The sequence below is a fragment of the Bos mutus genome, chromosome 3 (assembly GCF_027580195.1).
Source record: "Bos mutus isolate GX-2022 chromosome 3, NWIPB_WYAK_1.1, whole genome shotgun sequence".
Lineage (NCBI taxonomy): Eukaryota > Metazoa > Chordata > Mammalia > Artiodactyla > Bovidae > Bos > Bos mutus.
The window spans coordinates 47,457,448-47,484,087 of record NC_091619.1 but is presented as its reverse complement, the minus strand read 5'-3'; the positions used below and the strand labels follow the sequence as shown (position 1 = coordinate 47,484,087).

At 44.2% G+C, this 26,640-nt stretch overlaps 1 protein-coding gene, 1 long non-coding RNA gene and 1 other non-coding gene across 4 annotated transcripts in view; 1 reads left to right on the top strand and 2 right to left on the bottom strand.

Moving 5' to 3' along the window:
• Nucleotides 1-153: 153 nt before the first annotated feature.
• Nucleotides 154-11,028, bottom strand: F3 (coagulation factor III, tissue factor). The gene is made up of 6 exons (XM_005908709.3): nucleotides 10,790-11,028; nucleotides 9,606-9,717; nucleotides 5,435-5,625; nucleotides 3,085-3,263; nucleotides 2,149-2,308; nucleotides 154-1,158 (listed from the first exon to the last, which is right to left on the bottom strand). The coding sequence occupies exons 1-6, from the start codon at nucleotides 10,887-10,889 to the stop codon at nucleotides 1,022-1,024; spliced, it is 879 nt and encodes a 292-aa protein (XP_005908771.1). The 5' UTR covers nucleotides 10,890-11,028; the 3' UTR covers nucleotides 154-1,021.
• Nucleotides 11,029-11,129: 101 nt separating this feature from the next.
• The window catches only part of LOC138987229 (uncharacterized), a 50,616-nt gene continuing 35,105 nt past the window's right edge, over nucleotides 11,130-26,640 (top strand). Inside the window, exon 1 of one of the 2 annotated variants that reach the window (XR_011463669.1) lies at nucleotides 11,130-11,248. This is a non-coding gene — a long non-coding RNA (uncharacterized lncRNA). Of the gene's footprint in view, nucleotides 11,382-26,640 lie in introns of both variants that reach the window. The other variant, XR_011463668.1, reaches the window with a different exon arrangement.
• Nucleotides 25,779-25,883, bottom strand: LOC138987316 (U6 spliceosomal RNA). Its single transcript, XR_011463806.1, has one exon. It is a non-coding gene; the product is annotated as a U6 spliceosomal RNA (small nuclear RNA).

The window sequence follows — 26,640 nt, the reverse complement described above, 5'->3', positions numbered from 1 at the left end:
TTAAGAAGAGCTGCAGTCAATCCACAGCCACCAAACCATAAGTGTAACATAAAGATAGCATTGTCATAAGCCACTAAAAATTTCAGGGTCACTTGGTACTGCAGTAGAATCAAACAATACAAAGGCCAAACCATAAATAATAACTGGAACATGTAATAGTCATATTTCCCAGTCACCTTTATTTATATAAAAGTATATTAAATAAATTATCTCAAAATATACAAACAACAATATTACCTCTATAAATAGAAAATCCCCATATATAAAACCTTTTTTCAAATTATATAAATACATACAATGTGGACCATAAAGTCTGAAGTACCTTAAACCTTAAACTCGATATGATTTGTTGGTAGAGTAGTCTTATAAAAACATAGTTAGCTGTCAAGTGTTTCATCAACAGCGCTTGTCAGTTAAAGTGCTAAACTGTAATGCATATTAAGAATGTGCCCCAAATACAAGTCTTCTGCTTTTAACACATTCATATAAACATTTGCTAATTGTTCAAACCACCAAAAGCACTCAAAAAGGAAAAAAAAGACCTTAAACACCATATTACAAAAAGACAGACATACGTTAGAAAGTCCACCCGATTTCCACCTTACTTTCCCACATGGTTTGATGTCAGCCTCTCAAAAGTTCTCCAAAAGTCCATGCAGGAATTTTTAAGGCATTTGTTCATTTGTTTTTCCTTAGATAATCTGGCTTCAACTTGAACGTAGAAAATATACAGTCTGAAAGCAGGATACGTGCAAAAGGTGCCTTAGTGTTAAAATAGCAATTTTAAAAACTTGGAGTTGGTTGTACCGCTCATTACATTCCAAAGTGTCTTAATGCTGATGTTGAAACCAAGATGCTAATCGCAAGAAGAGGTCAGATAAGAACTTTCTTCGAGCCCCAGGCTCTGTATGCTCCAGAACAGTCACTTGTGTTTCCATGTGTGCTACCGCCCTAAGAGCTCTTGGTCACAGTGCAGCACGAGCTCTGCAGCGTTGGCAGAAAGCTCCAAGAGCAGGATCTTTTATGCAGCGTTGAGCGGCGTGTTCTCCTTCCCACTTCGCTCTGCTCTCACCTTCCTGCACTTGTGCAGAGACACAGACAGGACGACGATGAAGATGATGATCACCAGCATCACTGTGCCAATGATGAAGAAAAGTTCTGAAAAATAAAAGGTACCAGGTCAACTCAGAGAGAGAGCCTGAATCTCATTTTTCAGTGAGCAGAACCCCAAATTACACCATCCAGCTTTTGTGTAACTCGAAATCTCTTTTCTCCACCACACATTTCTATTAGGAAAGAATCTCTCAAACCCTAGATGTTTGCAGGCAATTGACAACAATGAAAAAGCATTTAACAAACTGGATAATGCTCACAGTCTAGAAAGATACTTGTAGATGTAACTACATGTAACTGTCAATGTCAGTTAACAGGAAAGAATTTTTAAAGTGACTTTAAAATATTTAAACTGCCTCTCAGCAAGGCACTAGGTCATTATTACTATCCTCTCACTCTTTTGTTCCCTTAAAGTACTCAGAGCACCATCCCAATCAAGCCTGGAGGCAGATTCCTGGGTTCTCAGCCTCGTGCACATGTCTGAGCCTCCATGGCACTTCCAGATAAGATCCACTGCTTACCTGGCGTCTGTGCTCTGGTGTGGCACATGTGTGCACACATGTGTGCCAGTGAGGCACACACATGTACACATGGTATATCTGCTAGCCCCAATCCCTTTGCTTCATGGGTTATGACCCTGGGGTAACAGCAGCCCATGCTAGGTGCTCACAAACGTCTATGGGGTGTTGTTGCATCTGGTTCACCAGGTGAGCTGGTGAAGCTCCCCACAAACCAGAAGTATGAAAAAACGCCCAGAGAAATCTGTGATTTGATACTAAATCCTAAACGTCTACCGTGGGCCCAGGGCTTGCTCAGCAGAGAGCTTAGCGCATGCTAGGTGCTAAAAAAAAACTAAAAAACACCTGTTAATACAAGGGAACGACACAGAAACTAAATGTCTAAAATCATGAGTACCCCCCGCAAACCACAAAAAACCGAGGCAGTTTTCCCCTGAAGATAGTACATCTAGTCCTGAGGATGGAGCTAGTCCCGTGGAAGGCAGCCCTGCCTCCCAGATCATGGGCAGAGCCTCACCTGTGGACAGAACTTTCTCGTGGCTAGTGCACTTGATGGGACTTTCTGGACTCTTCTGGTTCACCCTTCGTGATAGAATCACTGCTTGAACATGGAAACAATAGTTTTCGCCTTTATCCACATCAATCAGAAACCCATTAGTGTTTGTCGTGGCCTTTTTCTGTTAAAAGATAAGAGTTCTTTATTCATCCAGGCTCAGAGTGAATTCTGTTGCCTTTACTAAGTCACTGTGGTAGTAAAATCAAAGTGTTAGTTGCTCAGTTGTGTCTGAGTCTTTGCGACCCCATGGACTATAGCTCGCCAGGCTCCTCAGTCCATGGAATTCTCCAGTCAAGAATACTGGAGTGGGCAGCCATTCCCTTTTCCAGGGGATCTTTCCAGCTCAGGGATAGAACCTGGGTCTCCTGCATTGCAGGCAGATTCTTTATGGTCTGAGCCACCAGGGAAGCCCAGCCTATGCGGACACATCTGACATAAAGATTGGAAGTCAGCTGGTTCATCAAGCTCTCCCTGATAACTGCTAAGGATTTTTTTCCCCAAGGATGAAGACATCCACTTTCGATATAGTCAACCCAATATTTAGCCCCTTTAGAAGATATCTGCAAGAAAGGAAAAAAGGAAAGAAGTACTAATTGTTGAATGAAAAACAAATTCTGTTTCTGGGATCCTCAATAGAAGAAGAAATGTGGGAGCTGGTAGGAACCTTAGAGATGACTGGTCCTGCCCCTTGGCTGGGAATCTGGGAGGCGGACCAGTGCAAAGCAGCTGGAAGTCACAGCAGTCTGCTTGTGACTTGCTTGTGAACCAAGACAGCAGTCTGCTTCCCACTCCACAACACTGCCCTGTCAACCACTTGCTTTGATGTTTGACGTGGAGAAGAAGTGAAATCAAGGATCTGCAATTTAAAACAAGTCATAAAAACAAAAGAATGCTCACCTTTCCTGTACTGGAAGCTTTCCAGTAATAAAGTGTGTAATTCAAGTCCTTGCCAAAAACATCCCGGAGGCTTAGGAATGCGCTGTTCGCTCTGACTAACGTACGTGCATCTTGTACCGTCACATTCAGTTTTGTCCCAACTTGTTCGAAACTCTGAATTGTTGGCTGTCCAAGGTTTGCTGTAACACAGAAAATGAGCTTCGTTGGGACCAAAGAGTTCTATACGAAGTAGAACCCCATTGAGTTATCATGGTTAATAACCACCTAGTCATCCCTCACGAAATACCTCAAAGAACCAGCTCCCTGGCACCGGAGCTGAATCACGAGACATTCTACAGCAGAGCTGTCTAGTGGAAATGCACTGGGAGCCACAGATGTCACTTTAAATCTCCTTGTGGTCACGTTAGAAAAAGTAAAAAGGAACGAGTGAAGTTAATCTATTTCATTTAACCAAATATGGCTAAAATATTGTAACTTTAACATTTAATCAATATGAAAACTTTGAGATCTTTCTCAAAATCCAGTGTATATTTTACACATATGGCATTAGCTGACATTTCAAATGCTCAACAGCCACATGTGGTTAACCAAACAGCTGCAAAAGATTCCATATTTTAGATACAATAGAGGCTGTGGGAAAGCCCATGAAACGTTCTTGGTATCTCGAAAAATCACTTTTAACCACCAGGTCTCTTTGATGGCTCAATTAGCTCATGTGCTTTGGTTGAATAATAGTGAAATGAATCCTCATAATTCAATAGGAATTATAGGCAAGGATGTGTGTGTATGAGCACACAGAAATATAAACTATTTTCTCTCTTGCACCAAAAAAGGATTTGAAGTAGCTTACAAAAAGCTCAAGAACAGGGCTTCCCTGTTGGCTCAGTGTTAAAGAATCTGCCAGCCAATGCAGGGGACAGGGACTTGATCCCTGATCTGGGAAGATCCCACATGCCTCAGAGCAACTAAGCCCTTGCGCAGCAACTACGTGCTCTAGAGCCCAGAAACCACAGTTACTGAGGCCATGTGCCCTAGAGCCCATGCTCCACAAGAGAAGCCATCGAAATGAGAAGCCTGTGCATCACAACTAGAGAGGAGCCCATGCAGCAAGAAGACCCAGCACAGCCAAAAATAAAAATAAATAAAAATTATTTTTAAAAATCCTCAAGAACTATAAAAAGAAATCATGAGGATGCTGCCCATGGAGGGAGAATAAGTATCAATGAACCTGTAGTTACTATAGGTGGTCATGGGTGGGGTCTAAGCTCAGAACTGGGAGAGGCACCCGACTAAAAGCACTAAGGAGTTTGAAGACAGGCTCTGGCAGATGGCTCAGGGTAGGTCGTCCGATTCACCTGGGTGAGGCTGCCCCCTGTTTCTACCCTCAGAGTACACACTAAGGGGAAAGGGGGCTGCCTGTTTCTCTGCCCCCTTCTCTCCACCCCTGCCTGGAGAAGCTCCCCGTGGGGTATCAGCAGGGTAAACATAAAAACACCAATAACACAACACTTTCTTTTTTTTTTTTTTTTTTACAACACAACACTTTCATTCTAAATCTTCTACTAGAGCCGCTGATGTCACTCTTCTCAATGTGCTACATGTTTGTTTATTTAAAATACTTAGTTCAGAACCATAGCCATGATGAAAATTCTGCATCTCCTACTTGGCAGGAATCCTTTGTACTCCCTTAGCAAAGGCTAGGGAGAAAAGCATTCTGTGTTTTCAAGACCAGCATGAAGGAAGCAGGATGGGAGCTGGCCTGGCAAGTGCCAGCACATCACAGGACTCAAATCCTGGTCAAGCAAGGAAAAAGGTCAGCAGCCCAATGATGGGATGGGAGGGAAACCGAACTTGCCCCGTGGATTTGTAACCTTCTGTGAAAAACCCTAATTGGGACTTCTGGTCTGATGATGGGACATAAATTCAGAAGATGTATAAAATCTCCTAAATATTGGGTCAGTCAAAAATTTCATTTGGGCTTTTCCATAAGATCTTATGGAACTTTTTGGTCACCAATATATATGGGGAAATACTGGAACTGCCAGCCTTTGTGAATTTCCTACTCTCTGCCCCCTATCCAGCCAGTTACTGGTAGGGTCTGGGGACAGACTGGTAGAGAAAGCTACTTGATGACATTTTTATCAACTCCAAAGTTCACGTCCCATGAGCCTCCTACCACATCCAGAATGAGCGAAGAGGGCTGTGGCACGTACTACTTTCTGAGAAAACAAGATGTGTTTATGGATAAACTTTTTTTTAATGTAATCATTCCTAAGGGTCACAAGCTCACAGAATATTTAGAAGTTTATGAAAACAAGAATGAACAGTTACTACAAATCGAGCTACTTACTCTCTAGGTAGGGTGTGAACTCCGGGGAGTTGGTAAACGGAGGCTCCACTGTGGAACTGCTGGTGTCTGCGGGGTAGGAAAGGACTCTCGCCAAATATGTCTCTCTCACATTTTTCACAATCTCATCAGTGACATCACACTCCGTGTTTGTTGTGTAAAAGCATTTGTTTTTCCAGTTTCCTAATCTAGGGCTGAGGAAAGGAAGGAAGAGAAATGGAACATTGTGATTTGCATCCAACAAGGTAACTGTTTTCTGGCTGGGGTGCTGTGTTCCAACACTGACTTCCACAAGCAATCCTGAGGAGGTCTTTGCTACGCTGAGCACTTCAGGTCCTCTCAGCAACCTTTGGTGGCGGGGAGGGCGGGGGGGCGCTCTGTAATTGTCTTTGTTCTTACAGATAAGGCCACTGAGGCAAAGGGAGGTTGGATGACCAGCACAAAGTCACACAGCTGGATTTTTGAGCCAGACAGCAGTTTGACTACTGGGTCTGTGCTCTGAATCATTTTTTTAAATACCTTTCTTAAACTATAGATGATTTGTCATGACTATGTGGGAGAAGTGACAATTTTCCATCAAGACTCAATTATTTACTAGTCTACTTATTATATCATTATATTCTGTTTATCACATTCTGTTCTATGTTGAATATAGTCAATGCAGTCATAGAGTCTATATAATAATACATTCTATTCTATTACATTCTATTGTGACCATTATTGGTGTGGTTACTTAACAGTTATTAAAACTACCATAAGCCAGGCGCTCTACTGGACCCTTAAACATGTTACTTCGTTTGGTATTAATCCTTTCAAGAAAGTACTGGATCTTTCTCACATATGAGGATACTGAAGCTCAGAGCTGCTAGGTAACTTGTATGAGGTCTTACAGCTTATGAGATGAGAGCTGGGTCTGTCCCTCTCATTATACGATCAGTACTTGCCTCCCTCACTTTCACAGGATGAGCCATCAAAAATTATAGAGTAACAATACAGGTAGTGTCTGTCAAAGTCTGAGACTGGGACAGATCTGAGTCTGTCTCTTAAGACAGATTTTTCTTTTGTAAGATCATAGAACAGAAAATGATTTAAAGCACTAAAATGAAAATGAAATTATCCTGAAATGATATAAAGAACTTCTATGAAAAAAGTGAAACTATTCTACAGAACTGAAACAATTAAAATGTCAGTGCCACTTGATGCACGCACAAGTGTCCCACGCAAGTTGACAGCTGCTCTGCTGTTTCCCATCATCAACCCCCAGAGTGTCCTGCCCATCATTCCAGGCCACACTGCAATCCCACCGTCTACAGGCAACTCCAGATCTCCTTGCTCAGAACTGATCTCTCCCTTCCCTGGCCCCAGCACGGATATCTCATTAAAGCACTTAAGTGAGCCTGGTACTTCCACGCCCTTGTGCTCCTCCATCAAACAGTGGGGCTTTAGGGCTTGCACATGGCCAGGATTTGTGGAGCATTAGATGGTTTACATTTAGAGGCTGAACTGGGGAGGAAACGAGCTGCCATAGGGATTTAACTGTCTAGATCCAGGCATAAGAACCATAAATAAGAATCTTTTAAAAGTCTGAACTAAATAACCAGGCTAAGAGGGTGTGGATAAACACACTCTTGTTCCTTAAATTCACAAACTAAGATTAAGACAGAAATATGTTTACATACTCTTAGATTTCTCTACTTTTCTGTGATAAAAGTAGAGATGCAGCCTTAATTCCAGAATGACCAGAATGCATTTTTTAAAACTGCATCATTTCTATTTTAAAAAGTGAACAAGAACCTGATGATTCTTCTCCACTGCTATGGCAAACAAGTTGTTCAGATAACAGGAGAAACACTTCTGGGTGCTGTGGCTACATTCCATCTGAGAGATAGCATCTGTGGTTCCTTCAGTTCACAGGAGGAACCACAGACCTCTGGAAAAATTTAGCACAGGTAATAATTACCAAAAGTTATAGAGCTTTTAAGTACTGCAAACCGGTTGGGAAGGGGCAATTCTGCAGTCAGTTCCTCTGACTGCTATTATCAGCATTAACACTATAAACGCCTCCAAGGTTCCTCTGGGTATTGCAAAATCTCCTGATTTGGAAATAATAAAAGTCCCGCCTGAACTAAAAAATCCCAACATAATTCAGACCCACCAATTAAGGAGCAGGTTATTTTCTACAAGCTCTGGAAGTTCCAATTTAGAATTTTTGGAACCAGTATTTCAGGGGATGGTTGGGTGGTAAGGCTTGAGCCAGTAACACTTGGCGACTGAAAACTGTTTCCAAAAGGGAAAAATGCAGTTGGAGCTCCGGGCACAGCTCTGGCTCCCTGTGTCTGGGGACAAGCTGGTGGTGGGGCGGCTGGCTCTGGAGGAGCCAGGTGCTTTCTCTAGGGAGGACGACCGGGAGGGAGAAAGGCGCACTGAGGGGACCAGTGGGAAAGGCTGTCTTTCCTCCTTCCGGCTCTGGAGTCTCACATGAGACTCACGCAACCCACTGAGAAGGTGGGGGTGCGCGCTGCTCCGTAGGCCTTGCTTCCTGACCCTGCTGTGCGCACTCCAAGGTAAGTCCCTTACCTTTCCAGGGCCGGTTTCCTCCTCTATAACATGACTACTATGGTCCCTTTACCTAGGAATCCCATTTACCCGTGGGCTGGTAACGGAAGAGTGTGGGTCTCCGGCAGGGTGTTGGAACCACTCACAGTTCCTCTAGCACACAGGAGAGACAGGCCGGCTGGGCCAGAACCAGCCCCACCCAGGGCCTGCGGGCGCCCCCAAGCTGCAGCTCTGCGCTAGGTTGTTTGCACACAGAGGCCATGTCCGCAAAATAATAGCAGCCTTGCAGCTGAGGACTTGACTTGACACGCTTACATAACAGTAGCTTTGCAGTCTGAGAACTTAGAATTGACAAAGTCTAAATGTTTAAAACTCTGGTAAATCAGAAATATGTTTTCTCACGTTCACCAAACTTAAGATTCAATATATTTAGGAGGTAAGCATCCTTCCTAAAATCTTCTTTTCACTACCCAGAAACAAAGTGTCTACTAAGGTAAACTTCAGCCCTGCCTGCATTTGTGGAATTAGTAACTTTCATCGAGTGGAATCTGATTTGACAAGTTTGGCCATAATTGTAATTATTACCTCGACTTCTAAATTCCTCTCAATCTTTCTTTGTATATATACAAGCATGTATGCATGCACACACAAATTTTCTTCCCTGTTGGCTTGGCAATAGTTGTCATGAAGTTGATGTTGGAAAAAAAAAAAGAACATCCGCCTAAAAGACCCACTCCATACTTAAGAGCTGCATTTCAAATGCTATAAAAGACTTGGCACAAGTTAAAACAGCAAAAAACCTTTAATTTTAGTCAGCGACATGACTGTACCTTCTATAAGGAGTCTTAGTTACCATAGCTGCTGTCCTCTACTTAATAAGATCTCTACCAAGCCTCCTAGAACATTTCAGAAACAAAAAACTTGCTAAAACCAAAAACTTGATGGTGTATTCCTTCCCTGCTCAGTGAGTCACGGATTTGACCTCCTCCAAGATCATGTATGCAACGGAATTTTGAATCACGAATCCAAAGATTAATGAATCAAACACTGCTTAAGGGCAACGTATGCATCCGAACTCCTCCCTACCTCTTCTCTAACATGTTAGATCCAGCTGGCAGTCTAGACAGCACGGAAAAGGCTGTGTGTACTTAGAGAAATGAGGTATCACTGATCCACGACCACATCTATCAGTGCCACCATGGCTTGCTCAAGAAAGTTCACATCTCCACAGCTTATACTCACAAATTTCCCCAATCATCTCCGAAAACAAAACATTCTATCAGTTTAAGGTCTGTCAGTGTTACAGACTTGATGAGTATGACTCAGGCCAGCAAATTACCATGCTGCTACTGCTGCTAAGTCGCTTCAGTCATGTCCGACTCTGTGCGACCCTATGGACTGCAGCCTACCAGGCTTCTCTGTCCATGGGATTCTCCAGGCAAGAACACTGGAGTGGGTTGCCATTTCTTTCTCCAAGAAATTATCATGAATGCCCTCTTATTCTTTGTTATCTGTTAAATAATTTCATCCATCAACCAGCTTTAAAGACATCTGTATTCAGCACAGGAAAGTGGAAACAACAAAAATCTTATTTTTCTTTTTTTGGTACCTAGCTTACCTTATCTGAACAGTGTAGACATGATTGATGGGTTTGGGTTCCCACTCCAAAATGGTCTTGAAATTAGTTGACTTCCAAGTTATATTATATGCTACCACTACATCTGTAGTGCCTTTAAACAACAGAGAAACAGTTATTAATGCTTACATGAACTTCTCAGCATACAATTTTATGTTGATGGTATAAAACATTCCCACTCCGTAACATCATCATAAACCTCACATTAATATTTTCCTAACCACAAAAGCTTTAACTCAATTATCATAAGAAAAAAAAATCAGCAATATTTTCCTAAACCCAGAGTTTCCTCATGGCAAGACGACCTGGTGATCTAAGGAAACACACAAAGATCTTTAAGTCCTTGTTTGAAATTATTCATGGGGAAAGCCCTGTGAGAACGACCGAAGCACAGCTCAGGAGCCTTCAGTGGCCCAGGGTATCCACGGACCAACTGGAGAAGGGGTAGGGCAGGATTCCAGGTTTAACTTAGCAGGGAAAGCCGGCTAGGATGGGTTTCTGTAAAATATGTTAAAGGGCAAAGCCCACACGTGTCAGAAGAGTTAGGACTGCATCCAATAAAAAAAAAAATCTTAATTTTTTTCACTTTTGTCTAATCCCCATGAATAATTTCAGTCACTATACTGAAACTTCCACAGACACCCAGGCAGACAATAAGCATGTACACTGTCGGCTGTATTCGGTTAGGATACCTTATTGTTAAGGTCTTCTTTGCCAGTTCTCAGGTTAGTCTCTGCCTGCGTCTCACATAGAACAGGCTTACAGGGCATGCAAAATGTGGCGCCTGCTCCAATCCAAGCGACATTTTGGAAGGACTGACTAACCCAATCTAAAACACTGACGATCAAGAGAAGACCGAGAGCCGTTTCTCATTAAGGAAAGTTCACATACAATGAAGGATAACATTCAAACATTGCCTGTCGACCCCTGCAGGTGCGGAGCCTTGTCCCATCACTTTCAAGGTGTCGGCTCCCTGGGAAACTAAAGCGAGATTCCCAAAGGCACTTAGGCAACAATGGATGCCCAGAGCAAGCATCTCGAGCAGAAGGGGCGGCGGGTCCCTGGCGAGCCGCACCTCGGGGCGGGGAGAGCCCGCGGTCAGCCAGACCTGTCTTCCCTCCTCCCGGTGGCTCGCCCCAGGGCTCTGCGAGGCGGGTGCCACTCACCGGCGACTCCGGCCCCCTGGATGAGGACTAAGCCGAATAGAAGAGCCCGAGCGACTGCGGCCTGGGGGCAGGGCACCCGGGGCCCGTTGGGGGTCGCCATGTCCCGGAGCTGACGGCGAGGTCTCAAAAATTCTGCTGAGCCCCGGAGGCTGGAGAGGTGAGGATGCTGCGGAGGTTGGGCTGGAGGCACCTGGGACTGCGGGATGAACCGGGAGGGATGCGGGGAGCCCAGAGTGTGGGAGCTCGTCCCCGCCGCGCTTTAAAGAGCGGAGCGCACGTTTGCGCCTCCGCCTGCGCTGAGTCCGCCCCCGCCTCTTCTCCTGATTCCCCGCCCCGGCCAGCCTTCGTCGCCTCGGGGGCGGCCCTCAGCGAGTCCACACCCCGCCCCGCCTCCTGCGAGTAGGAAACTCCGGGACCCTGCAAGGACTGATTCACCCGTGATTCAACCCGCCGCCGAGCGTGAGTGTCCTTCGGCTGCTGGCCGGTCCAGGTGCTGAGGGCAACCAGGGTCCCAGCTGCTCAGATCCCCTGACGCCCCAGCTTCCTGACCCCGGGATCACCTATCCAGATGTCCTGCCTGAGTGGGCGGCAGGTCTGTGGGGAAGGAATAAAGGGAGGTTGGATGGAGTTTGGGGAGGAAGAGAGGGATTCCCTCCCTTCCATTTGGCGATGCAATGTCCAGGCCGGTGGGAGCGCAGCACCTACCAAGGTTCATAGAAAGTACTGGCCGGGGGCTCCTCTCTGGCCCCAGAGAGCATTTCTGGGGCGCTTTGCCCACGTCGGGCGAGCTTAGAATCTGCAGCCAAGTAACAGCATGACGAGGAGCAGAGCCTTCTGCCAGCATCGGCAATTTCGTTGTTCGCACCCAAGGCAATGATACCTGGCCTGCCCACCACCCGGGGCCCTTAGCCTAGGTGTCTTCTATGAGGTGCTGCCAATGCAAGTGTTGCGACCGGTCCGAAGGTCAGTCAGTCCAGGCACAACGCAGACCAATTCGTGTTAGTGAACGAGGAAGGACTCTCTTAAATCTGGCAGTTTGCCTCTGGGAGAATTCCGGCGTGACATATGCCGCCTTGTGGTTCCCGAAAGGATTGTTCTCACGTTGAAGACGACATTTGTGGGATTGAGTTAGTTCCGCTCAAATTAAAGAAACCATTAAATGAAAAATTTTAATGTAATCAGTCAAGCTTTCTGATTTTTCTGGCTTCCTCTTCTGAGCTTTGCTGTAAAGTTATAAGGCAGGAGAAGGTTAACTCTTATTCCGCTGAGTGGCTCTGTACGGGGTCTTGTCAAACTATTGCCATCAATCATTACTGTTACTCTGTAGTTGCCTCCGAGACAGACTGCAGAGTTTTTAGGAGAATAGAGTCTGTTTTCTCTCCTCTCCCATTTTCCTCCCCGCCAGAGAAATTAGCCCTTCATTTTAGTGCACACTGTATACACATTTTCATATAGCCTCTTGAAGCACAGCATTAAACTCACTTTAAAAGACATACAACTTTGCAAAATTTAATTTTCTCCTATCCTTGAACTGAAATAGCACGTCCAGGTTTAGCAGAGTCCTTCCTTCCTAGAAACTGAAAGCTGCACTTGCTGGTTTCCTCTTTGAGCTCTCTTCCCAACTCTAAAACCCACAAAGCTTATATTTGCAAAACCAAGCCATGCAAGTCTCCTTTTTGCAGTCTTTGGCCTGAGGCATTTTCCTAACAGATCTTTGGCCACCTGGGTTGTGATTCTTTGAAAACAGCTGGAAGAAAATGTTGCACTTCAACCTAATGCCTTACAACAGTGGTCCCCACCTCCAGGATCTCATGCCTGATGATCTGAGGTGGAGCTGATGTAATAATAGTAGAAATAAAATGCACAATAAATGCAATGTGCTTGAGTCATCCTGAAAGCACCTACGACCCCAATCAGCGGAAAATTGTCCTCCACAAAATCATCCCCTGGTGCCTAAAAGGCTGGGGACCACTGCCATACAAGATGCAAGGAATTGTTGCTCTGTCTGCACTGTAATTGTATTTGGAGTTGTATTTGGATTGTATTTGGAGCCACCGACTCTCCTGAAATCATGAAAGGCTTTAAACAATGTCAAGATCAGCAATTCGATAAGAAAAATTATGTTCAATGTTATATTGTGATACAAAAGTTGCCATAAAGGTTGGTAAATTAGATGAATATATATTTTGCATATTCACTAAAGTTACTAGGCAGGGAAGAAGAATTTGTTGGGTGTTAGCATGGGTTTTTGAGTGAATATAGAATGACATTTTCTAAGATTCAGAAAATGCTAAAAAAATTTACCATTTTCAAGAAGAAGAGGAAGAAAACTGGCTATGGTAAATTAACATTGCATAGTAAAGTTTTTTTTCCTGGTTGATCAGACTATGGCCAAATGATTTCCAATGCTGCTCTACACAAAGTACATTCCTAAAATTTCACTGTTGATAATTTTTGCACAGAGACAAATTATTAAAACAATATTTTTATCCCCTTCAATAAAGTGGAGCTCAGCAGTTACCAAAGTTTCCTCCTATATGATACACCTAGGAAATTCAGAAGTTAGAAAAGTTCCTAAGCTATAATGATAGTCAGGCTGGCCTGACCAATCCACTTATTTGAGATTTGGGGGGGGACCTCACAGACATGCATTCACAGACGAAGATCCCGTGCTCAGCTGGCCTGCATGAACCTGCTTGTGTCATCTCACAATGCAGATCTGCTCTCTGACCCCAGGAGCTTTCTTTCCACAACCACACTTCCTTCTCTCAAAGCATGGAAGTGAGATTAGGTCGTAAACTAAGGCTCACTTTATTTTATTCATCCATAGGCATCCAATAATGCTCTGCAGTTGGCGTATAAAATATTTGCAGTTTAGGGACCTCATTGTTCTCCAGCAGGAATATTCTGATGGTTTCTCCTTCAAACACACATGCGTGGAGTTAAGTAGAAGAGGTTGCATTTCCTTTGCATAACCAGTGATGAAATGTGGGCAATGAGTCTAAGAGTGGCTGGGGTAATGTTCAGTGCTTCCTCTGTACTTTTATGGCACTTCCCACTGATTTCACAGACCTAATTTCATCAAATATTTTACTTGATTTCAACTTGTGTTTGTTGTCTGTCTTTCCCATTACAATTCCTTGGGGGAATAAGGACTAGGTTTTTTCTTTACATTTCTCATACAATTTTAATCACATGGTAGGCTTTTAATATGTTTTGAATCAATAAACACTTTTTGAAACCACTCATTCAGCCAGATATTTTCACTGGCATTCTAGAGATGAAATTTGTCATTGAAATTTTTCTGTCTACTGGCCTGCAATGGATATTCCATATGAACTCAACTTGGTAAGAAAATACAAATCAACCATGTGTTGTAAAGCATCACTTTACAGTGAGCTCCAGCAATCTAACTAATGAGTAATGGTCCTTGCTACAGCCAGAAAAGCTAATCAGGAGAACCAGCTGAAGACCAGAAAGCAAATGCAAAATTTGTGAACTGGTTTTCATTTTCAGTTTCCTACAAGATTTGATACTGGAGTGATTCAGAAGATTTTCAGTCATCTGATAGCTTTTCTTGCATAGAAAGGCTTAATAATTCCTTTGAATAAATTGCACAAAATGTATCTCTCCTGGAAAAGGATCAGTTCAGTTCAGTCGCTCAGTCGTGTCCGACTCTTTGAGACCCCATGAATCGCAGCACGCCAGGCCTCCCTGTCCATCACCAACTCCCGGAGTTCACTCAGACTCACATCCATCGAGTCAGTGATGCCATCCAGCCATCTCATCCTCTGTCATCCCCTTCTCCTCTTGCCCCCAATCCCTCCCAGCATCAGAGTCTTTTCCAATGAGTCAATTCTTCGCATGAGGTGGCCAAAGTACTGGAGTTTCAGCTTCAGCATCATTCCCTCCAAAGAAATCCCAGGGCTGATCTCCTTCAGAATGGACTGGCTGGATCTCCTGGCAGTCAAGGGACTTTCAAGAGTCTTCTCAACACCACAGTTCAAAAGCATCAATTCTTCAGCGCTCAGCCTTCTTCACAGTCCAACTCTCACATCCATACATGACCACAGGAAAAACCATAGCCTTGACTAGACGAACCTTTGTTGGCAAAGTAATGTCTCTGCTTTTGAATATGCTATCTAGGTTGGTCATAACTTTCCTTTCAAGGAGTAAGCGTCTTTTAATTTCATGGCTGCAGTCACCATCTGCAGTGATTTTGGAGCCCAAAAAAATAAAGTCTGACACTGTTTCCACTGTTTCCCCATCTATTTCCCATGAAGTGATGGGACCGGATGCAAAAGGATAGGTTAAACTTTATGACAGAAGATGAAATTGAGAGTAATTTGTGTGAAACTATTATATTCATATGAAATAGTGAAAAGAGCAATAAAACCATTTGGCCCAAAATTCAGGTAAAAGGCAAAATAGGAAAAAGACCAAAGGGAATAAGAGTGGGAACACAGAGTTCTGGGGGAAAAAATGTGACTTAGCAGAACCTAAAAAACATCTGGCAGGGAATAGTTAGTCATGGAAAAACTGACAGTCATGATTTTGCATTTTGTGAAAATATATACTAGCCCAACAGTTAACATTTAGACAGAAATTAAATAGTTGACAGCCCATACAATGGAATATATTATCCTGGTCATTCAAAAATACATCTATTAGCTTACCTTATAAGCAACTTTACCAAATATATTATCCCATAGCACCAGTATTCTGAAAAGTATAATCTTAGAGAAAAAGCTTCCAGTTCAAACCTTGGACTAGATTATTTTTTCAGCACACAACTCTCTTTATAAGCCTAAGGCTTATCAAACTACCTGCCATATTTCATTTTGAGAAACAGTAAATATTCATCATACATTCTCTACATACCATGTTGATAAATCATAAATGTAAATAGTGGATATTGTTTTAGTAACAAAAAGTCATTTAAAATGTAAACCTTTAACATGTTCTTCTTAATATGACACAGATGATTTAACAGGCTTTTATATAGTATCATTTCATGGCAGCATCCCTTAATTCCCCACTTCTGTAAGTCCTTATACCTGACCGTGTGGCTGCACCCTGCGGGTCTATAAGCCTTGCAGTTGCCCAGCCTGGCGATGCAGACTGATGAAAAAGCCGGGAGATAGTGACAGACACATTAATGGTTTAATGGATGGGGGAATCTTACATGAAGGGTCCTGGAGAGACACCCCACCATGTTCGGCAAACAGTGAGCAGGAAATGGCAGCATTTCCTGTGGGAGGAGGAGGCTACTATTTACAGGGGAAATTGACATCAGGTTGTCTCATCAGTTTCCAGGGACTAATTAAGCCCTATAATTCGGAGGACTGGATAGTCCTGTGGTAAGGCAGGTGCTGGGGGCTTCTCAGGTGGCGCTAGTGGTAAAGAACCCACCTGCCAATGTAGAAGATAGTGAGAGAGGTGGGTTCAATCCCTGGCTCAGGAAGTTCCCCTGGAGGAGGGCATGGCAACCCACTCCAGTATTCTTGCCTGGAGAATTCCATGGACAGAAGAGCCTGGCAGGCTGTACAGTCCATGGGGTTGCAAAGAGTTGGGCACGACTGAAGTGACTTAGCATGCACACAAGCAAGTGCTGATCAAGCAGAGGATGTAGCAAGAGCAAGAGACCTGCCATCCTGAGTGGCCTGGCCTTACAGTAACAGATGCACTAACCTGAGGAATAGAAAATCTAGTCAGTCAATAAATGCTTGAGTATCTTACCTGATGCTGAGTTCCCTGCTAGACTTTGGGTATAAAACAAAAATAATCTTTCTCCTGTTATATAAAAATCACTCCTGTATAATGGCTTTGTATGGTTTTCTGTCAGCATTTTGGATTGGATATGAAAAACCTTAATTATGTTATTTATTAACAAATTTCCTTTCACGCAAATTTTTAAAAAAATAAGCTTTAGGTATATCATAGTCAGTCGTTCAAACAGGTGTCTTTAACTCAGAAAATTAGCTGTGGGCTTGAATGAAGTACATATACTTTATCAGGTTGGATGTATTGATGAACTCTCAAAGTTTTGTATGTGGAAGAAAATGAATTGCAATCCAGAAAGGCAATTCTATTAAAAAGGTAAGTCTAATAGTAAAAAATAATTAGATGTGGATTTCCTCAGATGAAAAATGCAAAAAAAAATTTTGAAATAACCACCTCAGATGAAATATTTTTTTAAATAATGAAATAACCAGTTTAAAATCATTTGCATAGGAAGATTCATTTTTAAAAATAATTCATTTGCAGACATTTTAGAAAATAGTATAGGTGACAGATGCTCCAAAATTTTAGTCCATACCTCATCCAATCTCTTAGAGAAGGAAATGGCAACCTACTCCAGTATTCTTGCCTAGAGAATCCTGTGGACAGAGGAGCCTGGTGGGTTGCTGTCCAGGGGTCGCACAGAGTTGGACACAACTGAAGCGACTTAGCATGCATGCATGCACTGGAGAAGGAAATGGCAACCCACTCCAGTATTCTTGCCTGAAGAGTCCCAGGGACAGAGGAGCCTGGTGGGCTGCTGTCTATGTGGTCGCATAGAGTCAGACATGACTGAAGGGACTTAGCAGAAGCAGCAGCATCCAATCTCTTGCTGACTTTAGTGAATAATGCTCCATCCTCTTCTATCAATTCCTCTTGCAAAACAGAGCTTTCAAGTTGGGAAGTAATTCCTGAATTAGCCAAATTATTTCTACATTGGGAGCATGTTTATAATGTTTGGCTAGTTCTGATTGCCTTCCTAAACCATCACCCTTTAAGTTACAATGTTTCAGCAACTCACAGTTCTAAATCCTGTAGGTGAAAAGTGTGGCCGGAAGCTAGGACAATGGCTCGTGGGCAGCTTTGTGGGTTCTGCTAAGAAGCCTGGACCTGATTCAGCAGACAGAACCTCAGGACGCTTACTCCCCTGGTCACCCTGTGCCAGAAGAATTGAGTCAGGGGGCCACATCAGGAAGCTAAGCCCCTAACCCAAGTGGTGGCTGAGGACTAGGAAGGAAGGGCAGCTGTGGGAATCAGTGTGAAGGAAGAAACTTCAGTGCCTGATTGTGGGTGGGGGCATGAAGGAGAGAGAGGAGGAAGGTCTTAGGGGAGAGAAACGTGGCACCACAGGTTAAGATAGAGTCTGGGAGTTGTTGGCTCAGCAATGAAGAGCTTTACACAAGTTGAAGTTGGGAGGTGGGCAGTGACATCCAGGAAAAATGCCATGCATGGAGAGTTGGAAATGAGGTACAGGCTTGTGAAGAGATAGAGGTTAGGGATAGAAATTAGGGACCATTTGCTCAGGAGTTTGGTCAAAGCTGTAAAAGTGGACAAGGTCTTGAAGGAGGGTCTATGGTGACAGCAAACCACTTGGCCAGCAGCAGCACCCTGCTCCATCTAGCTCATGTTACAGGGGAATCCACAGGCTTATGAGTCTTGGAAGCAGAAACGAGAGTCTCTAAGACTGTGTCTCTCTCTCACTCTTGTCTATTCTGTCTCCCATCTCCCACTTGTCAGTTGGTCTCCATTTGTTTCTGCGGGGAATTCCATGTGGTAGGGCCTGGTTGCTGCCAGGGTGACATCCTTTCAGCTTCATCACACCAGGGTCCAGCCATTATGACCGGGAAGGACTTTGTCCCTGCTTGAGGCACATGTCTGCTCCTTGGACCAAGCACTGTTGCCAGAGGAGTACAAGTCTGGCCGCACGTCCACTCCTGGGGTCAAGGGGTGGGTCTGCTTCTAGAGGGAGCAGGCTGATAATGTTAGTGATCTGACAGCAACAATGGCTACCACTAGGCTTAGGACTGAGACTGGGAGGTGATCATGCTATTTTGCTGGGGAGGCTGATGACCTGCGAGCAAGGGGAGATATAAAAGTTTCCAGTGGAATGCAAGAGGACAGGTGGGACCCTAACACTAAAGGAGGAGAGTTTTCGTAAGAAAGAAGAGGCCATGGCAGCTGAGAGTGAACAGAAAACCAGTAAGGTATGTAATTTTAATGGTATGAAAAGATCCAACTCCTGAGAATAACTTGGCTACCAATCTTGTCAAGTCTCTCACTTCTGGATTAAAGCAAGAAAGGCCTCCACAGTTGAACAGGGGGAGAGACGGGAGAGACGCATTAGGCATATTTGTCATTCACATCAATTCAACAAACATTTATCACCCCCATACCCTATGTGTTAGGAGGCTTCCCTAGAGGCACACTTAGTTGGTAAAGAATCCACCTGTAATGCAGGAGACCTGGCTTGATCCCTGGGCTAGGTAGATCCCCTGGAGAAAGAAATGGCTACCCACTCCAGTATTCTTCCCCAGAAAATCCCATGGGCGAGGGGCCGTGGGATCGCAAGAGTCAGACATGACCTAGTGATTAAACCACCACCACCACCCTGTATGCTAGGCATGATGTTAGGTGCTGGGGTCACAAAAATGAAGGAGATTTGCTCTGAAGATTAGGAAATAAAGGACAACATGAGACATACAATACAGCACAGTAAGTGCCATATCCATTAGTTCCTTGAATGTTTATTGAGCACCTACTATGTATCTGGCCTATGCTGGGCACCAGGGGAGCTGGGTCTGTTCAAGACACAGCCTTCCATCTGGTCGGCAGTCAGAATCCCATACTTAACCTCTTGCGCTGTCACTGACCTGTATTGAGGTTATGAGGATGCTGTTCTCTTCTGCCTTGGTCTAAGCATCATGCAGGTGGGAACATATCTGCCTTGCTCCCTCATTGAAGGCCAGGACCTCCAACGCTTAGACGCACCTATCAAATATTTGCCAGATGAACGGACAACACACTAGACAAAGCTCTGACATGATGTCACTTTCTGAGAATCCAGGAAATCTGCAAACTAACTTTGTTCCCTTTATATTTAGCCTTTTATTTCTTCTTAGGTAATGTCATGGTGCCAGTGGAGAAGCAAATGAGTATTTGGAAATATTCAGTGGCCCTTATCAGCCATCTACTTCTGTTATTTGGAACTAGTAAAAATGTCTGTAAAATATCATTCTAGCATCCTCTAGGTATTAGCTTATTTAATCCTCACAACAACCCTGTAAGAGGTAGGTAGAATTTTATAACTTGAGTTAACTCAAAGCCCAGAGAGGTTTAGGAATGTGTCCATGGTTATGCAGCTGACGAGAGGCAGAGCTGGGACTTGAACACAGGCAGTTGAGCTACAGGATATGTGCTGCCCTCACCAGGGACAGCACTGAAATGTGCACATGGCCCATGAAAGCTCTGTGGAGAACACTTCTTGGATTCAAGTCCTTTTTTCTTTTTTCCTCAATATTTTCTACCTGTGAAAGCTGACCCTCTCTGAGGTTCCAGGCTTAAAAAAAGTTGGGTGGGGGGGGCGCGGATTTCCCAAAGAAAGTCAAGCCAAAATCTGGTCTTCTTTGAGAATAAAGGGCTTCTTTTGCTTTATCTCCAACTCACTTTGTCTTTAATGTTTTTCCACATTCAGATATTTTTTTCCTCTCTAGACCAGTAAAAAAAGAGACTGTACCTTAAAATGGCTTATTTTGCCCTGACAGCATGAATTTAAATGTTCCTCAGCATTTCTGGTGCCAATTAAGAAACATAGGTCATGATTATGATGAATAAATTAAGAGTTTGGGTCAGAAGGCTCCTTCTGACCTACTTTTTGCTTATGGCACAATGGAGCTAATGTGTTTGTTTAATCCATATCACCTCCACTTATCTGCCTTCTACATGCCTTTTCTCATTTACAAATTCATGTCATCGTGATGCAAATACCCAGGCTCAAGACGGAGCTTGTTGGAGTCACCTGTATTTCCACATGTCTCTATCTGATGATGCCTCTTTACTTGAGAGCCCCGGAGGGCTTCTGCAGCTCCATTCCCACCGTGGGGTACAGGGGCTGCCTCCACTATGGAACTGACTCCTCCATGGCGTGTCACTTCCCCAAATGCAGTCCAGGTTGCTTCATAGCAACCTTGCTTGTCCAAGCCTGCCTCTGGGAGCAGGTCATGAGACACCAGTGCCTGGATGTCCAGGCCTTCCTTGCTTATTGAAGTCATTAGCTTTGTGCCCTGCCTATGTGGTCACTTCTGCATCACCTTTAAAGCTGCCTAGAAAAACGTTGATGGTGCCTGAGAACCCCTAACTCAGGCTGATCCTAGGGGAAAAAATCACCTTGGGTTCTCTTCCTCTCATCAGAAACGTGATTACCCCTTAGGAATAAGGTTCCAATCATCATTAAGGGCAGCCAGAAGAGAAAAACCCCACAGGGGCAACCGGAGTTGAATGAGCTAGTGTGTGTGATGTCAGGGAGCTGTGGGGTCAGATGGAGAGAATTTTCTTTTGATAATGGAGGAGTTTGGAGTTGTCTGTACAGACACAAATCACAAGTTCTTACCAATTGCACTCAAATACCCACACGGAAAGAGTGCCTTGTCCCTGTACATGAGAAAGTCACTTTGCCTCCATCTACACAGGGTAGAAATGTCATGCTATAACTGGAGACATTACTCCAGTTCTGCCAGGCAGTACTCATAGACTCTGATTCCCAGCTGCTTGTTAACCTGGTGGGGCATGGATGGTTCCACAGCCTCAAAAGTGGTTGTTGCTGCTGTTCAGCCTCTAAGTCATGTCCAGCTCTGTGACCCCATGGACTACAGCACTCTAGGCTTCCCCGTCCTTCATCAGTGTTGGATAGCCATAACAGCAGGCGTGTGAAAGGCACCCTCTCTGTGGTTCTCCTTCATAGAGAAGTCCACCCACTCTTGAGTTACGCAAGAGAGCTGCTGCCATCACTAAAGTCTTGGCTCTGGCCACAGTGCTCTTTTCTGATCGTATCGTATCTGATGACTCCCCAGATAACCTCCATTATCCTTGTCTTTGCTTTGATCTCTAACCCTGGTTTGCTGACTCTAACACAGGCGCCCTGACGATCTGGTTCCCAGATCTCCCATCCAAGCACTCTCTGTTGCTGGAAAAGTGTGTGTACTGGGTCTTTGCTTCATCTGTGCCTGGGGCCTGTTGGGCCGGGCACTAATTCTCTAAGTCAGCATTTCCAAAAGATGATTAAGAACAAGTTAAGCCTTTAGTTCAAATAGCACAGTTAATCCAAGAGCAAAACAGACTGGATTTTGAGGCCTTGTGAATTAGCCGAGTCTTAAAATCAAAAGTGGTCATGGAAAAGTGGCACGTGCTCCTTCCAGTGAGAAGGAGCAATGTATGTGTTGTGTGTACATGGATGCAGCTATGTAAGCCATTTGGTTTCTCTGGATTTTACTTTTTCCCACCTGTAAGATGGGCACAAAAGGCACAGTGATCCAAACCTCACAGTCTATTTTTTGTTATCTTAGAGACTTGGGAATGTGGTCCAGAGCTTATATTCATGGCTGATATACGTTGGTTGTATAAAGTATTACTATTTCTAAATGACTTTTAAAATTAATATTTATTTTCTAAGGATTATAGTTCAGTTTCTGTGAACATACCTTCTAAACAGACTGGGTTCAAAACACCCAGATATAAACTGGTTATGAGAGTTTGAGACCAAATTCAGACTCACCATTTCTTTGTCACTAGAATTAATTGAGATATTAGGAGCCATTTGCTGTGGGTCTGCTTATTTTATTTCCTCACTGGCACACACAATGATTCTGGTTATCACAGGCTTAGCAGTGTCTAGTATTACTAAGACCCAGCTGTGCAGTTGGCAGACAGTGAATACCCAGGTCCCAGGCAGAATGACGTAAGCAGGTACACTTGAGGAGCACATTACACATAGGAGACAGGTGGACATGTGGGCGATGTCCTAGGGCAAGGCTGGGAGGCCAATGACTGCACAACAGGCTCTGAACCTCCTCGGTATCCATCCCTTTCCAAGTCCAGCAGTGATGTGCTGTCTCCGGAGGGCTTTCAGGAAGACAGAACCTGAGAGGGACAGCTCACAGCCAGGCAAAGAGTGATTTTCAGGGATTCTTTCACTTGCCTGTAAGACTGTCCTGGGCAAGCTCTCTTCAATTAAGAGCTCTTGAGACCTCAATTCTTTAAAGCCTTCTTGATAATACTGCACAAGTAGTGTGTTTTTTCCTGATATCCACCTCCTATCACTCCCATCTGTAGTAAGCACTGGTTAAAATGAGTAGGTTTCCCTTTTCCCCGAACTCTTCAAAGATAAGTACTAAAAAAAAAAAAAAAAAAGATAGGTACTAATTGTTTTACGAGCACTGATACATTTTTCTGTCTAGGTCATCATGATTTGGTCAAAGGATGTATTGAGTGCTTGCTGTGACCTGGGATTATCTAATTTACTTCTCATGAAATTCCTGAGAAGCAGGTACTGTAATTGTCCCTGCTTAGGAGAAGGCGATGGCACCCCACTCCAGTACTTTTGCCTGGAAAATCCCATGGACGGAGGAGCCTGGTGGGCTGCAGTCCATGGGGTTGTGAAGAGTCAGACATGACTGAGCGACTTCCCTTTCACTTTTCACTTTCATGCATTGGAGAAGGAAATGGCAAGCCACTCCAGTGTTCTTGCCTGGAGAATCCCAGAGATGGGGGAGCCTGGTGGGCTGCCATCTATGGGGTCGCACAGAGTCGGACATGACTGAAGTAACTTAGCAGCAGCAGCAGTCTTCTGCAAGGCTAAGGAAACTTGTTCAAGGTCACACATTGGGATGTGTCAGAGCCAGAGTTCAAAGCAGGTACTTTGATTCCGGAGCATGTACACTTCACCATGACCCAGCCTGCTAGCACCCCACCCTCAGCACCCACTATGAGCCAGCTCAGGGCAAGTAACTGGGGTAGTACCAGGAAGATCAAGATGTCCCTGCTGCCCTCAAGGGGGCCCAGAGAGGTGAAGACAGATGTATGTGCTGTAACCCAGAAGATGCTGTCCTAGACCTGGTTAGAACAGTAAGTGCTGAAGGTGCTCAAGAGAGGAATGGTCAGTTCTGTGTGTGTGTGTGTGTGTGTGTGTGTGTGTGCGCGCGTGCGCGTGCGCGCTCCGTTGTGTTCAACTCTTTGTGACCCCATGACTGCAGCTTGCTAGGCTCCTCTGTCCATCAGTTCTTGGTGGGGAGCTATTTTATTTTTTCAATCTCACTTGGCTTTCTTAAATTAATATGTATTAAAACGACAACTCGGACTTTGAAAACTAGGGAAAAGTGCCCCTTCAAACAAACAAACAAAGAAGGTGTAGGGCTTTAAATAAAATTCCAGAGGCTGTTTCCTTATTTGCATCCCCTGGTGAGTGGTAGGCAGGGAATGTTTGGATGCCCTTCTGTTCTTTTTTGTTGTTGTTTTCCCTTGTATTGTCTATTCTCTCCAAGGGTGGATTCAGCTTCTATTAACAGCTAAGTTCATTGCTTGCTGCTTGCCGAGGCGTTAACCTTGATATATAACTTTTTAATTAATTCCAGGGAGGAAGAGTAGGCCCTGAAATTGACCCCACCCTCCCATATCTGTTAAACTCTGGTTGCTTTAACTAACAAGCCAAAAAATCAAACAAACCAAAAATTCGCCCAACCCTCAAGTTCATCCCCAAACAGTTTTTGGATCAATGTGCAATGTTTTGACTTAGTCACTCCAGCCAATGACGATAGTGACACTGTTTAGACAAAGTCTGAATGTTCACCGATGTCTCCAGGTGTTGAAAGGAACACGAACCTTTAGGTTAGTGTCATGATTAAAATGCTATTTATGAACAGATCCGGCAGGCTAACTTTTTTTTTCTAGACAAATTAACTCAGAATGAGGCAGCAGGAAGCCAGGGGTGAGGTGGGTGAGAAGGTCTGCCCTGGGCTAGAGTAAGTGAGAGGTGCTTCCTAGATGAACCCGCTCAGCTCCAGGCTTAGGGGTAGAGGGTGGGGAAGGCCCCAGCAGGACCCCAGGACCGCTTCTCCTTTCTGGAACACACAGATTGCAAGCTCTGCTCAAGTTGCTATTTACGTGATACTCAATATCCTGTGACTAAGTAAGCAGACACACTTGGCTGGCTATCTACGGCCTTGATTATGCTTACAAATTTAATTTTCCAAGGCAAATAGATGTTCCAGTAGATGGAGATTCTATACCAAGGATGTCCAGGTTTGGACATGACTTGTTTTATGAAGAAAAAGATTTATAATATAAGAAATTTGTTCAGATATATTTTCCCCCTACTTATTAGTAAATCAAAAAGTAAATGATAATACTGGAGCAAGCTAAATTATTTAGGTTTTTTTGCAAAGCATTAGTATAAGAGGGGGAAATTAGACTACGATATGCCAGTGTCCACCCCCTCCCCCCTGCCAGATGGGGAGGCAGAGCTGGCCTGTGTGGTCCTCACGCTGTAGAACTGTTTGAACTTCCTCAGGCCCCTGCAGAGTGGCTCAGGGGCCTGCCTCACCTCTTTCTGGCTGTTCCAGGGAGTTTATTCAGCTGCCTTAACTTCTTTTGTTTATTTTTTAGTCATAAAAAAAATTAAGATTATTTTTTAAAAGAGCCATTTTAGGTTCACAGCAAAGTTGAATCGAAGGTACAGAGATTTTCCCACTATCCCCCCAACCCCCTTGCTGGTCCCTACATGCACAGCCTCCACTGTGATCAACATCCCCGACCAGAGTGGACATTTGTTACCATATATGAACCTGCAGTGACATTGTTATCACCCAAAGTCCATGGGTCACATTGCGGTGCTCTCCTGATGGTACACATTCTATGGGATTGGACAAATGTGGTGACATGCATCCATTATTATGGCATCATGCAGAGTATTTCACTGCCCTAAAAATCCTCTGTGTGTTAGTTGCTTCAGACGTGTCCAACTCTTTTCAACCCCATGGGCTATATAGCCCACCAAGCTCCTCTGTCCATGGGATTCTCCAGGCAAGAATACTAGAGTGGGTGGCCATTCCCTTCTCCAAGGGATCTTCCTAACCCAGGAATTGCACCTGTGTCTCCTGCATTGCAGGCAGTTTCTCTACCTTCTAAGCCACCAGGGAAGCCCTGTACTCCATCTATTTAGAAAAATATGAAATGCTTCATTTGAATTTGTATGTTATTCTTCCTCAGGGGCCGTGCTCATCTTCTCCATGTCTCTAATTTTACTGTAGTGCTGCTGAAAAGAGCACTGAACTTCTTTTTAGGAGGCCAAGTCAAAAAACCTTTCCCTTGTTGAGAACCAGCCCTCAGATGGAGTGACTGGAGGGTTGTAGAAGCGGCTCAGGTCAGCTTCACATCGCCCTGCCCACACCACTGCTTTGTGTTGGTGGGGAAGTCACTTTCTACCCTCTGCAAGAACCTGCAGAGGACTCAAGTCTCTGGCAGCAATTTTTGGGTTGAAACCACATGGATTTTGCTCCTGAGGGCAGGATCCATGCTTTTTTAAGAAAATGTTTGTCTCTGTATCTCTAGTTCTGGGCACAGAATTGATACACCATAAATGTTACTCGATGGACATGAGTTTGGTTGAACTCCGGGAGTTGGTGATGGACAGGGAGGCCTGGCGTGCTGCAATTCATGGGGTCGCAAAGAGTCCAACACGACTGAGTGACTGAACTGAACTGAACTGAACTGAAATGTTTGTTGGGCTTCCCAGATGGCGCTAGTGGTAAGGAACCCACCTGCCAATGCAGGAGATATAAGCAATGTGGGTTTGATCTGTGGGTGGGGCAGATTCCCTGGAGGAGGGCATGGAAACCCACTCCAGTATTTTTGCCTGAAGGATCCCATGGACACAGGAGCCTGGCAGGCTACAGTCCATGGGGTCTCAAAGAGTTGGACATGACTTAAGTGACTTAGCTTGCATGCAAACAAACATTTGCTGAATTAAACTGAATAAACTAGGACCCAGGGGGAAATACTGGACTTTGGAGTATTATCTTTAT